This window comes from Sebastes umbrosus, chromosome 4 (genome assembly GCF_015220745.1).
Source record: "Sebastes umbrosus isolate fSebUmb1 chromosome 4, fSebUmb1.pri, whole genome shotgun sequence".
Lineage (NCBI taxonomy): Eukaryota > Metazoa > Chordata > Actinopteri > Perciformes > Sebastidae > Sebastes > Sebastes umbrosus.
The window spans coordinates 1,812,650-1,827,026 of record NC_051272.1 but is presented as its reverse complement, the minus strand read 5'-3'; the positions used below and the strand labels follow the sequence as shown (position 1 = coordinate 1,827,026).

The window sequence follows — 14,377 nt, the reverse complement described above, 5'->3', positions numbered from 1 at the left end:
GAGCGGATATCGGGCCAATACTGATTCAAATAGCTGTATCGGATATCTGTGACGATGGGGCCGATCTATTCAATTCAGTTCTATATTTATATATTACATACATTACAGGCTAGAATTGTGGTCCAGTGTATAGCATGAGATTTATGTTAGACAGGTAACACAGATGTCGACTTCCATTCATGTGCCTTTTTAAAGGGACTATGTAAGAATTAGAAATGTCTTGTTAACAGCGACACCTGTGGCCTTTAAGTCAACGAAAGTCAGCGTCCTGTTGCTCGGGCTTGTGCTCGCTCTACATAGACATGAAGGAGCATCACTCAACACAGTGAGGCGACACACGTCAGCTAAAAGCACAATATCACTCTACATTTCAGCTGCTTGGCAGTAATGTTAGCTGACCAGACGAAGGTCTCTCCATGAATCAATGCTGATCCTAGTGTTGGCTTTTCCTGCCTCAGCCTCCCGACCGCGGCCGGAGGGAACAGGGGAGACGCCGGAGTTTTGGTCGGAGACGATAACGTAATTCTTCTGCAGTGGGTAGTGTGCGCGCATGTGTGTGAGAGGTGGAGCCGTGTGTGAGTGAAGGCAGGCAGGCAGTGGAGCAGAGTGCAGCGTCGACTCCGGCCCTGGAGACCAAAGCTACGGTCTCCCCTGTGTCTTCTGGCCGTGGTCGGGGGGGCTGGAGCAGAATTAGTTGACACTGTTTTGCAAGACGGGCTTCACAAGATATAACTTTGCGGTTTTGGTGCTTCTGTGTAGTTTGTGTTGGAACAGCGTAGCCACACGCGAGCGCGCATAAGAAACACCGACCCGCAATGATTTATAAGAGTGTAAGAAGTTACAAACAGTACCTTTAAAAAAACAAAACAAATGCTACCTTGGCCAGATGGAGGTCTGTTTGACAGACAGGTGCCCGGCCACTGAAAGCTCGTACTCCAGCTTAAGATGAGACTTTTTAAAACGGTGTGTTTATATCAGTGGTTCTCAACCTTTTTCGTGTCAAGGACCCCAATTTGATAAGATTTTGCTTGAGGGACCTCCATCTGAAAAGATTCTGGTTGTTAAACATGTAGTTGTCAGCTAGAGTTGGGGAGATAACCGAGGAGGAAGTGACACCTATATGATCAGAATTGTCACTCTTATGACTCTTACTCACATTGGGCTCACTTCTATAGTGAATTAAATAGTGAAAATAAACTATTCCCCAATTTTTGGAGACCCCTGGAACTCTCTTAAGGACCCATGGGGGTCCCTGGTGGAGTACCGCTGTGTTATATGATCGCAATGAATGCGTTTTTAGGTTGGATTTCCACTTTAAGTTCAGGTCCTGGTATAAATTCTGGCAGTGCTGAATTACAACAACTTAATTGCGGAGTACAAAAACTCTGGTTATTAATGTTTTGTTTGTATGGTGAAAAAATGGCAATACAATGTTGTGATTGTAAACATCTAATTGGGCCGATATTTACCCCAAAATAAACTGTGTTTCATAATCATGTGATTGGAGCAGGGTGACGTGCGCTAGCAAAGACACCAATGCTTAGATGTTGACTTTGATCGACCTGTAAAAGAAGAAGTGTAGTTGTGTTTTGGTTCAGTGTGCAGCTGATCCAGTAGTTCTGCTGTCTATCTTAGAGGTGAGGCGTGTTTGACAGACAGGTGCCCAAAACCATTCAGCTCCTACTCGTATCACCTTCTCATTAACTGAGGCAGGGGCAGGCAACACATTACCAAGACAGACACCGTGTCTACAGGGCAGCCATTAGGCCCAACAACAGACCCCTGCTGGGCTCCTGGCAGGGGGAGCTTGTTAAATGTGTGGACCTATTGTTCTCCTAAATTGGTCTGTGACTCTAATTGCCCAGTTAGTCCCCTCTTACGGGCTACACTCGTCTACCCGAACTGGAACCAGCCTCCACTCATCAGATCAGGCTGTAAAAAGCTGGTTTGGCTGGGGCCGACGGAGGGCTTTGGCTGGCTGCGGGAGTGTAGTCCTCGCTGCTGCTGCTATACAGGCACAGAAATGAGAGTAGAGGCCAACTAGAATTGGGGTTTACTTTGGCATGTCTGACTCCACAATGACCACGACCGGCCGGGTGGGATAGAGACCTCAAGTCCTCAAAAGGCCCGGAGGCATCAGGCCCAGATACACATTTACATCTGGAGACAGACGACGTCCAAACAAATACGATGATGCTGTAATGTAGTTCTATTGTTAAATTAAGAGGCTGAAATACATGAGACGGAGAGAACGAGACAAATTAGCACTTGTGTCTGTGTCCCTGGTCTGCATCTCAGGACGAGATCTCTGCTGTCTTGAATGGGATGTCGGCATGTTATGACTGAGCTTGTGTGCGTCTGCCTGACAGCAGATGTTGCTCTGTAGGGCTCTGTAGGGCTCTGTAGGGCTCTGTAGGGCTGGGCAATGGGATAGATAAACGATATAAAAAGATCAAAATGACATAAAAGTATCTATGGTATATATTTTTCCATATCGTTTCTATCATGACATAGGCCAGGCCTATATCTATTTATTTTTTTCTCTATAAGTTCACTTAAAACTGTTTTGTTCATTTTGCACTCAAGTTCTTAAAATGATAAAATACTCAGTACTTTTAATTTGTAAAGTATTCAATTCACACAGGGGTGTAGAAAAATAGACTTGTAATAATGTGGTTATTTTGTATAGACTATTTGTTTATTGAATTACCAGAAAACATGGCATTTTGTGATGTACTGTATATCGTTATCGAGATATGAAATGACCTTTACCGTGATAGAGTTTGGCCATATTGCCCAGCCCCATTGATTTGGTTATTTACGGTAATATTTATTTATTTATTTATTTATCTATCTATCTATCTATTTATCTATTTATTTATTTGACAGGGACAATACATGTAGGCATTGTTACACTTGATTAAAGTGCAACCGATGCAACGTATATAGGACTTCTAGCCATAGCTAATTTGCAGACTTTGTCCCTGGTTAGGCTTTTAAGAAAAAACTACATAATACATCATACATAAAATCACAATAATCAACAATAAAACCTTGATGGCTTGTCTGAAGGAAATGTATTGTATGTATAAAGTATATGTCCTCATTGCATGAACTTGTTGTAGACTATGACACAGATCTTTGTGTCGGCTGCCGTGTGCAGCGGCTGATGATGCCAGAATTTCTTTGCTGCTGATTCAGATGCTTGAAACCGATAAGCCAAAGAAGCTAATAGTATTTTGCATGCGTCTCTGAGTTTTGTGTTATTTGCGAGATCAAAGCCAGGTGAGCCCAAAGAGACGCTGCTTTGCTAATGAGAACTGGAGGCTCTGCCGATGAAACCCTCCAATTAGGAAGCCGGGGACACATGAAAGAGACCGGCAATATGAAGCAGACTGCCTGTCTGTCTGTCTACAAAAACCTCTGACGTATTTCTGAAGGAACTTTCAGAGATGCGTTTGTGACTCTGTGAAGCCTCTTTTATGGGATTTGGTTGTTTTTACACATCAGCCAATGCAAAAAAAATAATTCTATTTCACATATAATATAGGGAGTGGTCAAAATAACACATTCACTGCAAAGGTTGTGTGCCAGGTAGCAGCACTTCAGTCAGCCACATGTTGTAGAGTTTTTAACTTCTTTTCCATGAGGTCTTCACATTACTTGTTTCTACCTCCTGGCCTTATAAAAGTAAATGAAGCAGATTATGTGACTGGGCTTCAGTCAGTGAAAGCTGGGCCGTCATTGCCCATTGTCCTCCCCTCCCTACTCACACACACCCTCCATCAGCTTATTACCCCCCCCGCCCCCCTTCTGTCTGCAGTCATCACAAAACAAGCCGTTGTCTCCAAACAAATCGTCTCTGCGTCTTTGATAGGTAGTTGATAACAGACTCACAGACTGATGGGGCTGGCTGACCTTGCTGTATATAAAGCCAGCAGCAGCAGTCACAAAGCCATTCAACGACAGAGGAGCAACCTTCAGTAAAAGCTCATCTATCTATACCTCTCTGGATTTTGCGAACCTTCAGTATGGCTGTTTTCTTCTTCTTCACCGTGGCGCTCCTGGCTCTGGCGTGTCCTTTAATGGCGTTTGACATGGGTCAGTCCACCCGTTGCGTCACTATCCCCAACCAGATGAAAGTCTGCAAAGATGTCGGATACTCTGAGATGCGGCTCCCGAACTTCTTGGGTCACAGCAACCTGGAAGGTGAGGTGGTGCCCCGTTCAGAGGATTGGAGGCCTCTGTTGCAGACGGGCTGCCACCCTCAAGCCCAGGTCTTCCTCTGCTCCCTCATCGCCCCCGTCTGTCTCGACACGTAAGAATCTTTTTTTACTCTTTTGTTTATTTTCTGTGAAATTTACTAAATGAAATTTAAAAAAAAAAAAAAATACATTGTGTAACATTTTGTCCTTCTTTTTCCTCCAGTTTCATCCAGCCATGCCGCAGCCTGTGTGTGGCAGTGAGGGACAGCTGTGCCCCGGTGCTCGCCTGCCAGGGACACCCATGGCCCGAGGCACTCGACTGTGACCGCTTTCCTTCCGAGGAAGACATGTGCCTCGTTCCCCACGCAAAATTCAACCACTTTCCCAAAGGTATGCACAGACTAATTATTAGTAGAACTCTGTTTTACTTTACCGCCTTGCCATCCCACTGGCAGAATGGACTACTTGCTCTTTTAGGTTTCCTATAATTACAGTGTATGCCCTACAGTTTTGTTAAATTACCTTTAATTTGTTATCACAGATTTGCCCAAACCTGCCTGCCAAAACTGTCCGTCTGTGGAGGAGGCTCCTGCAATGAAAACAGTCTTGGATTCTTTCTGCCAGCACGACTTTGGTTAGTTTCACAATTCTTTCACTCCGCTGTGGTTTGTTGATGTTGATGTGTATCCTGTATATATTTTTCACAATTATGTGTAATTTCCTTACCCAGATGATTAATTATTTTTTTTCTTCCCCACAGCTGTGACTGCCAAACTTCATCGCCGTCGCCGACCAACGGGAGAGCCAGAATTTGAGGTTGAGGGCCATGTTGAGTTTATCCGCCAGGGGCCTCTCCTGCCTTACGACACCCAGCACCTACTCCAGCAGTGGCTCCTCATCAACCTGCGATGTGCCGACCTTCTTGTGCGCCCGGGACGGTCCCAGCTGTACGTGCTGACCGGTTCCGTGCAGCCCGCCGACGGCACCCTCGCTCTCACCCGTCTCTTCCCTTGGCACAAAAAAGACGCAAACATTGCAGTGGCCACTCGCAAGTGGAAGCACCACAGATGTTGAATGTACTGATACTTAGATCTGAATCTGTGTTTGAAGTGTAGACTCGCATAAGAACAAACTTCTTATATGATTCCACGTCTAGAACACGTTTTAAGACAAAATCAAGGAGGAATTTGAGATGGAGAGTTTCTTGGCATTGGGTGTTGGTGAGAATTTGTAAAGTAACATTAACACCCTTTACCTCCCTCAGCAGCTCACTATCTGATCCCTGCTCTGACAGCACACAGTAATAGAATGCACTCAAACCTGTACATAGTATTAATTAATGTAAATCGATTGTAGATTCTATTTTCTATAAGGATATTGGTGTATTTATGACATCTTTTGTGGAAAAAGATGACAATAAAATGTTCTGCAAAACTATACTCTTGTTTGTGTGTGTGATGTTTTAACAGCAACAATTGTTCACTATACTGCTCAGCCCTTTATAGTCTTCTGGCAACAATGAAATTCTTTACACAGCAAAGGCCAGGAGTCATGAGAAGGTCCTCTAAATCTGTTACCCTCTGTACTTATCGCTCATTTCTCCACAAGGTGGCACACTAATGGAGAAGCAGAGCACTGGTTCACTATTATAGTACCATGCTCTCTTTTCCTTGCAAGTATTGAAAAGGGCTCAGAGACAATGCATAATGCAATTTAAAAACAAATCATGCATGTGTTCATTTCAATGTAGATTTTACCGCTTTTCTCCTGAAAACTTTTGTGCATTGCATTTCTAAATCGGTCGTTCCATAATGTGGAAAGCGTCTCTGCATAAAGAAGTAAAGCTGAATGAATGACTCATGACTGTATTCACTGTAGATGGCCCGTGGTCTTGGCCGTGCTATGAGGCGCTAATGAGAAGATAAATCACTCACTTTACATTTGAATGGCCTCGGTTTCACTACCAGGCTGAACATTTCTAGCTAGGGTCGCTGAACAATGAGCTTATTCTCTACTTTAATGTGATACCATTCATTTTTATGTCGTGCATAAATGTGAAAATACTGAATGCTTTTAGGTGATTTGAATATTGTTAGCTGCCCCAATTAGGCTCTAATTATGTCAAATGTATGAGTTTGTAACTATTTTATTTATCACACTTTTTATGCACTGCTAAAGCAAGACATGGGACTTTTATAAGGATCACTTATTTTCTTCTTCTTACACTTAAGAGAAGCACATTTGGACTAAGAGTTAAGCACAAAGAAGTCAAAGTTTTAATTTATTCCATTCACAAATGTTCATTACTAGTCAGTCTACTGTGCGTAGTACATTTTTCCGCCTGGGTTAGCTTTGTCTGCTCTCGAGTGAGCAGTTAACGAAGCGAAGCTTATGACGCGCAAAGAGAGGAATGATGTTTTTTTTATCCTGTATAAACTGATTTGTTTAATCAGCAAACGTCATCACTGTATGAGTTAGCTTCTGCAGTACTAACTCTGGTGGGAAAAGAGCTCTGCTCATCATCTGGTCCTCCACGGCAAGAAAGGAAACATGAAAAACGGTAAGATGGCAAAATAAATACACATTTTTTTAATTTATATGAATGCTATGATTTTCATTGACTGAAAGTTTTTTCCCCTCAGCTTTGTTTGCTGTTGTTCCCCTGGTGTACCTGGAGCTTTCCATGAGGGTTGTCACTGCCCCGATCTGTGCCTACGGACCGGCCGGATGCCGGGTTCCTTCCCTGGCAGACCTCTTTGACAGGGTCATACAACAGTCTTCAAGAATGCACGGCATCTCCAGTGATCTGCTCTCTGAATTTGTGAGTTCTTTTATTTTCAACTTTGACATTGATCATCCATCACCATCCATCAACCTTTGATCGCCATTCATCCATCATCAATCCCCCCTTGTTTGAATTTTCCAAGCCCTGATATCACTACGTGTGATGTGTGTGTCCGTCTTTGCAGGAGCAATATTTCTTTCCCAGGAAGAACCTCGTAGAAAAACGGAGGTGCCACACATATGGCATACTGACTCCAGGCGATAAGGAGAAAGCACAAAGGCTAGGGGTGAGCGTTCATGTTATTAATATTACATATGGCTATGCATGCACATACGTGATCTTGTCAGAGATAATATAAAGTTGTACTTTACCACCGAGGTATTTAATCAACTCTTTCATGTGCAGCGAGAACAGCTGACTGAGGTGATCCTGAGGCTGCTGGGGGCCTGGGGTGACCCCCTGTCTCAACTCTACCGGAGCATGTCTCAGGATCAGAATCAAGACTTCAACCACTACAGCTCCAACAAGGCGCTGGAGATCAGTGATATGGTGCACGAGCTGAGGGAGGGGGTGGCAATAATGGCTGAGAAGGTAACGATCCGCTTATGTTTGTAGATGTGTTGTATGGTCATATATATAAATACAGTATATATATATATATATACACATACACACACTGTATATATAATCAGTGATTGTATTGATTATAAGCATAGACTGTATATAAGAAGTGGACGTCACCCATTGGTTTGTGGACTGCTGTTTTGAAGCCTCGAGTTTGGCATTTTGTACAACCGAACGCTGAATAAGACATTTTTAGATGACCAAAATTAGGGATGCACCGATGACCTGCTTTATGTTCTATCTGACTCTAAATGGGACCATAATTTACTAAATGAACATCATGCTGTATTGAAGAAGACTTGAAACTAGCGATTGAGACCATAAACTCATGTTTATAATGTTTACTGAGGTAATAAATCAAGTGAGAAGTAGGCTCATTTTCTCATAGATATCTATACAATCAGACTTCTTATAGCAACCAGAGGAGTCGCCCCCTGCTGGCTGTTAGAAAGAATGCAGGTTTAAGACACTTCAGCGTTGGCTTCACTTCTCAGAACTGAAGGTTGCTGCCTGATTATAACTTCAGGCTTGTCTATATGCATTGTGTCTCATTCTAGTTGGAATTCATCATATTATTCAAGTTATTTTTTTGTTCCTGTGACATACTGGATGTTTCTTCATTCATTTATTCATTCATTGAAACGATTAATTATGCACCCTCAATGTTTCCCAGATGAAGCTATTGGGAGTGCTTGGTAACACCGTGGGTCACATCTCTCCTGAGAGTTTGGTCCCCTCTTCTGCCTTTTCCTTCTACAAACATGGAGAACTCAACTCAGTGGACCACCATGACCTACTCTACTGCTTCCGCAGAGACTCCAACAAAGTCCAAAATTACCTCCGTATCCTGAAATGCACCACCCTCCCTGGACCGGACTGTTAATAATAATAGTGATAGCAAATTGATTTACACATCATGTGCTGTAATGTGTGCATTTGACTGTAGAGGATTGTGCGTGCCTCTTGCAGTATTATTGTTATATGTAATTAAACAATTTTGTTTTTTGAGCATGAAAAGGTCAAAAAATAAAAATGAAATAAAACGTCACTATCGCTTCTGGTGGCCTTCTTGTTAACGGGGAGCAATAAGCTCTCTGTATTTATAGGAATGGTAGATGATGTTTTAACATGGAAATGGTTTTACTCCAAAAAGCCCAACACAGTATGAATAAGCAAGGTGAAAATCAGGATTTATTGAAACACTATTTACAGTTGATCTATGAATTCATGATCATGAAAAAAAACAAAAAACATATTTACAAAATATACTAAGTGAAATTGGTCTTCACTTTTGGATTATGAGCAGAGTATTACTGTAAAGCTGACCAAAACATGAATAATAAAGTCTGATATATAAATGCATTAAATGAAGTGACTCATTTGTGCATTTAACTGATTGCATTTACAATCAACGAGTTGGAATCTTTCCTGGAAAGACTTTTCAGTGTAATAACCAATAAATTGCTAACTGAAGCCAGTGTAATGCAATAAAGATGATTGACCCAGCAATTGAACCTAAATACATTTATGATGGAACAAGACAGTTATACATGCATTGAAAAGTTAATATCATTGTTAGTCTCCTCCCTCCCAGCACTGTAGCCTTTTTTTACAGGTTTTTTTTTGTGGATTTGAGAAAGTCATTGGTTTCACTTTCCACTCCCTCCAGCCTCTCATGTGTCCCAGACTCTCTTCTGTGGTGTTGATCTCTCACTCTTTGAGTCAGAGTGGCTCTGCGATGGTTCGTCTTCCTCCTCCTGAGCAAGACCTCGGGCCATGAGCTCATCCATCGGGGAGCGAGTGTTATGAACCTCCTTTTCCTTACAGTTCCTCCACTTCATTCGGCGGTTCTGGAACCAGATCTTCACCTAAATGAAGAAAGTACACAGATGTTGTTGTTTTTTAGGACTGGAAATATTTAATCACAAATAATCGCTTGATTGTCCATAGTTAATTGCAATTAATCATATTTTTTATCTGTTCAAAATGTACCTTAAAGGGACTGTTTGTAACTTCTTACACGTATAAATCATTGCGGGTCGGTGTCCCATGCGCGCTCGCGTGTGTCTACGCTGTTCAGACTCAGACTCCAACACAAACTACACGGAGGCACCAAAACCTTAGCTTTGGTCTCCAGGACCGGAGTCTCTGCTGTACTTTGCTCCTATGCCTGCCTTCACTCACACACCGCGCTCGTTCTCACTCTCTCGCTCCACCTCTCACGTGCAAGAGTTAGTTTAGCTCTGAGAATATCTAGTGAATGTTCAGTGGACGTTTGTGCAGAAATAACTGCTGCAGCTCCTCCAGACCAACAGAGGTTTCCCGTGTCTTGTGAAGTGACGGGGCTCCGCAGAGAGAAACGTTATCGTCTCCGACCAAAACTCCGGCGTCTCCCCCGTTCTCTCCGGTCGCGGTCGGGAGGCTGAGGCATGAAAAGCCAACACTAGGATCAGCATTGATTCATGGAGAGACCTTCGTCTGGTCAGCTAACATTACTGCCAAGCAGCTGAAATATAGAGTGATATTGTGCTTTTAGCTGACGTGTGTCGCCTCACTGTGTTGAGTGCCAGTTTTTCCTTCCCAACAAGCTAGTATGACCGGGTTGGTAACAGTGGATTCTTTAGGTTTCTCTAGTTTCATATGATACCAGTAGCTTCACTCTAGCTTGAAACTGAGCCGCTACAATCTCTGAAAGATCGATTGCGTTAAAGAAATTAGTGGCATTGAAATAATTTGCGTTATCGCATTAAGTTTGACAGACAGCCCTTTTTCTTCTTAAGGTCTTTGAGGATCAGAGATTAATCAGACAAAAATGTAATTAATTGGGCCTTGATTACCTGTGACTCCTTGAGACTGAGATCAGCTGCCAGTTTGTTCCGGTCCGTCTTGCTGATGTATTTCTGTCTCCGAAAAGTTCTCTCCAGCTCCTTCCGCTGTTCCTCGGAGAACACAGCCCTCCTAAGGATCCCTCGGCGTGATTTAGGACTTATATCAGCAGACCACATTCGAATATTTGCTCCCTCTGAAACATAAAAAAAGCATATATTGATGTCAGTGTGCTGACCAGAGCTACCATATGTCAACATCAGTCATTGTTTAGTAGCTGTCATTGATGGAATATAAAGTGTAACTTCATATGAAACGGGGGTTCAAGTAGCAGCCGGGGGGATGCAGAGGTTACGTTTCGTGAATTGAGATGCACATTATTTGCTTTGTCTGAAATCACATACTATGCACTACATGCTAAATATGTGTACTATTGTTCAACATACGTTTGTGTGAATTAACAGCAGTATGTATCTTTTCGTACGCACTGAACAGTAATTTACGTCGCTATGTAACCACGGTAACCCATGCCAACCTCATGTAACCAAGACAAAGTCTGAATTAATCTTTAAAATATATTACACCAAATAAATTGAAATCTTTTACTTATAGTTAAATTGAAGCGTTATTGATGTTTCAGTGCTGTCTGTCAAAGTCTGTTATGAATGTTGTCGTCACTACTGCATTGTGGGATATTTATGCCACCGTAGTGTCCAGCGTTGCACACTGTAATAATTTACCGGAAGTAGTATGCAATTTGCGTACTGTTGGTTTCATACTAAGGTTTCAGACATGCTAAAATATCTCACATACTGTTTTAGCGTACTAAATAGCAATATGGAGTTTCAGACGCAACCCATCACTTTCCCAAGTGTTTCAGGATTTAGACAATTTTGATCTAAAAGGCACAAAATCCAATTCTGTCCGCGATCAATATGCACACTTTACCAACCATTTCCTACCTTTTCAACCCGAGATCATGCCCGTTTTTGTCACACTCACTTTTGATTTCTCTTTTTCTATTTGTCCAATTTAACAAACTGGGGGTGACTAAAGAGAATAAAAAGCCACTTCAGCTGAGAAAAAAGGGATTTGGTGAACTGTGAGGAGCAATCCCACGCTACTTCACTCACAGGTGCACGCACAACAAAAGTCAAGTGGAACAATTTATCCAATCTATTCAACGTTGCCTTTTTAATCTGTACGACAAATCTGCACACAGACCACCTCTAGGGAGCACATAACAGGTTTGGACATGCTTCTCACTTCTCTATTGGGACTCAATGGCTTTCACTTAAATAGCTGATTACCAGGTCATTCCTGGGCAACGTGTGTGTCTGCCCCAGTGGGCCGGCCATAGAGCCCTGTTGGACACCAACAATAGAGCCGTTCAGTGGAAATGCCATTACTCGATGGCTCAGTGGCCCAACACTAAATCTTTTCACTTGCAGGTATGAAGCCAGTTTGTATGTGAAGATGAGCTCCAAAAAGTCTATAAAAGTCACTTTCATTGAATGCTTTATGTCCTAGTCAAGAAGTCTCCAATGGGCAGGAATGAGAGTTGAAGGACAGGAGAAAAGAGGGGGGGTTGGCGGACCAAGCTCTTTAGCCACACAATGGGCCGGGGGATGTTCCTGGTCCGGCCCTCTTCTGTAGAGAAATGGGCGAGTTTTTTTTGTGCTTAGCGGAGTTCATTGCTGCAGTGAAAAATTGCGGTGAGGTCGCGTGTGGATGGTGGAGTGAAAGTGCCAATTGGTCACGGCCCGACTTGGCATTGTTGTGTTGCTGGGCACTGTGGGAAAGTGTCAGCCTACTAAGAGGACCTCAGGGACTTGTGGGATGAGGGCTTTTTTTGATTTGTGCCATTTTAAAACAACATCTGACAGGCATCACAGGTTGCGTAAACTAATGACTTCCAATTGCTGTGGGATAGTGCCAAAATAAGACAGTGGTTTGTCTTAATTAGTACTACTAGGAGTGCAATACAGCTACAAGTTATGAACTGAGACATTTCTAGTCGCAGTTCAGAGGAATATTTTAACATTTCCGGCGCAATTAAAGGTTTTCTGCATGTTTTCAAATTTCATGCAGCCTGAAAATAAAACTTGAAGCTGTTGGGATTCACAACCAAACTCACTAATGTGCTAAGCTTTGAAACAATCTGCATTTTTCAGCAACTCACACCTGGTAATTATAATCTTAATATGACAGAAGACAAGATGTTTATTAGCTCTGCATATTTGCGCTAGTAAAAGTGTGTATTTGCAAGTACAAAACAGGGGGCCCCCGGGGACTCTTGAAAGCCTCGCAACCCACCCCTCTTCCCCGTCCTAAACAGCCGTGAATGGTTATGAATAGAGCCGTGCAGAGTTGAGCGGAGAATTAGCTCTTTGGCATTGCATCGGTAATTAGCTGTGGAAAGCATGGGAGACCCTGCTGCTAATGCTTAGAGAGGAGCTGAGGCATCGCTGATGAGGCATAAAACACTCACTGGAGAAGACAGGGGGAGGGCTGGACCCACCGCAGCATGCCAGCAGATACTGCGGGCTGCGCAGGAAAACACTGCTCAGTACACCTGCAGAGAGAGAGATAGGAACAGTCAGATCTGGTCCTGTAGGAGACAGGTCAGACAGGTACGGTCCACAAGGGACTACACCTGGATCAGCGCCCACTTCTGAAGACATTTGGAGTCCTCCCTTAGTCTAGTTTTTGTTATCTACGTTGTTACAGCAGTGCTAAGCTTTAGGTGATGCACACAGATACAGATAACTTTCTTTTTTATTTAGATGTTTTAACAGCTATATTTGATTTGAAAATCACGCAATCTAAGAGACAAACTAATTCAGATTAAAAATGAATTGCTTAAATATTAATTAGGCTCTATTAATGAACACACCATAATAAAAAATAAAATAAAGTTTGCAAAGTTTTATCGTAATTTTATTTTAATTGTTTGATATTAAAATTTAAAATATTGTACATATACATTTCAAAAGTTAGATTTCACCAAATTCTTACTTCAGTGAGTGATAATTCCCCCATCGAGACCTATATTAACATTTGAAAATATAGTTCATATTTAAGTTATAAAAGAGGCTTTAAAGTTATTTCTTTACTCTGGTTTACTCACAGTAACATGTGACAGGAACATTTGCAAAAGCAAAGCAGGGAAAATGCAATGGTTAATAATCTGTCTTGATTAAATTGTTTTATAAAAGTAAAAAAAAAAATGTCAGTGACTTACACCACACTTATATCTGTGACATCTTTTACAAAGATGCATATAATCTATAAATTCAATTTTAGACCTATGAATATTATCCAGCCTAAAAAAAAAAAACAGTTCAACAATTTGTCCTTTAAATGAATATAACGGGAGAATCAGAAATAAAATACTCATGGAAGAAAAAAAAAGAAAAATTGCTGGCGTTATGGAACACGGTGTAACTTTGTAGTTCCACACATTTAAAATCCTTCCTATAATCTAAATATATTAGATTTAGTTTGTTAAATCTTCATAAAGAAGAGAATGTGTTTACCTGAGTGAGGCAGAAGATGTCCTCCTAAGTCTTTCCCCTGCTGGGGACTGCTGGCCTGGTGCTGGTAGGCTCCATGCTCAGAGCCCCAGCTTCTCCTCGGGCGTTCACACGCTGCCCGTCTCAGGTGTCCACCTGCCGTCCCGTCTGGACGTGCCGAAGGCGTCTGCGACTGCAGCAGATTGTCAATAAGAAAACTCTTTCCGGAGTTGCCGAAGCCCGGTAAAGCAGGAGGAGAGCCGGCAGCCATATTCCTCCTGGTGCAGCTCTGAACTGAGAGCATCCTGTTCACACAGTGACCCGAAACACTTGAGTTCCCTCTTCAGCAGTCACAGCTCAGTGACACTATATTCTCCTTTAATCCCCTCTTGAGTGACCAGGCCAACTTCATTAAACTCTGA

General features: G+C 42.4%; 3 protein-coding genes across 3 annotated transcripts; 2 read left to right on the top strand and 1 right to left on the bottom strand.

Annotated features, from left to right (window-relative positions):
* Nucleotides 1-2,957: 2,957 nt before the first annotated feature.
* szl (sizzled) lies at nt 2,958-5,642 on the top strand. The gene is made up of 4 exons (XM_037767723.1): nt 2,958-4,318; nt 4,429-4,595; nt 4,747-4,839; nt 4,966-5,642. The coding sequence occupies exons 1-4, from the start codon at nt 4,032-4,034 to the stop codon at nt 5,277-5,279; spliced, it is 861 nt and encodes a 286-aa protein (XP_037623651.1). The 5' UTR covers nt 2,958-4,031; the 3' UTR covers nt 5,280-5,642.
* Nucleotides 5,643-6,574: 932 nt separating this feature from the next.
* LOC119487307 (prolactin-like) lies at nt 6,575-8,651 on the top strand. Its single transcript, XM_037768077.1, has 4 exons — nt 6,575-7,026; nt 7,175-7,276; nt 7,396-7,581; nt 8,288-8,651. Exons 1-4 carry the CDS (start codon nt 6,889-6,891, stop codon nt 8,495-8,497), a joined length of 636 nt encoding a protein of 211 aa, XP_037624005.1. The 5' UTR covers nt 6,575-6,888; the 3' UTR covers nt 8,498-8,651.
* Nucleotides 8,652-8,779: 128 nt separating this feature from the next.
* dbx2 (developing brain homeobox 2) lies at nt 8,780-14,294 on the bottom strand. Its single transcript, XM_037767932.1, has 4 exons — nt 13,980-14,294; nt 12,932-13,015; nt 10,452-10,636; nt 8,780-9,482 (listed from the first exon to the last, which is right to left on the bottom strand). Exons 1-4 carry the CDS (start codon nt 14,257-14,259, stop codon nt 9,288-9,290), a joined length of 744 nt encoding a protein of 247 aa, XP_037623860.1. The 5' UTR covers nt 14,260-14,294; the 3' UTR covers nt 8,780-9,287.
* Between the last annotated feature and the right edge of the window lie 83 nt (nt 14,295-14,377).

Excerpts from the sequence above, each read along its gene's own strand:
- szl (XM_037767723.1), top strand. The coding sequence starts at position 4,032 with ATGGCTGTTTTCTTCTTCTTCACCGTGGCGCTCCTGGCTCTGGCGTGT. Across the intron at positions 4,319-4,428 it reads GCCCCCGTCTGTCTCGACAC|TTTCATCCAGCCATGCCGCA; the intron begins GTAAGAATCTTT and ends TTTTTCCTCCAG. Across the intron at positions 4,840-4,965 it reads TTTCTGCCAGCACGACTTTG|CTGTGACTGCCAAACTTCAT; the intron begins GTTAGTTTCACA and ends TCTTCCCCACAG.
- LOC119487307 (XM_037768077.1), top strand. The coding sequence starts at position 6,889 with ATGAGGGTTGTCACTGCCCCGATCTGTGCCTACGGACCGGCCGGATGC. Across the intron at positions 7,027-7,174 it reads GTGATCTGCTCTCTGAATTT|GAGCAATATTTCTTTCCCAG; the intron begins GTGAGTTCTTTT and ends CCGTCTTTGCAG. Across the intron at positions 7,582-8,287 it reads TGGCAATAATGGCTGAGAAG|ATGAAGCTATTGGGAGTGCT; the intron begins GTAACGATCCGC and ends AATGTTTCCCAG.
- dbx2 (XM_037767932.1), bottom strand. The coding sequence starts at position 14,259 with ATGCTCTCAGTTCAGAGCTGCACCAGGAGGAATATGGCTGCCGGCTCT. Across the intron at positions 13,016-13,979 it reads ACATCTTCTGCCTCACTCAG|GTGTACTGAGCAGTGTTTTC; the intron begins GTAAACACATTC and ends CTCTCTCTGCAG. Across the intron at positions 10,637-12,931 it reads CCCTCCCCCTGTCTTCTCCA|AGGGAGCAAATATTCGAATG; the intron begins GTGAGTGTTTTA and ends TTTATGTTTCAG.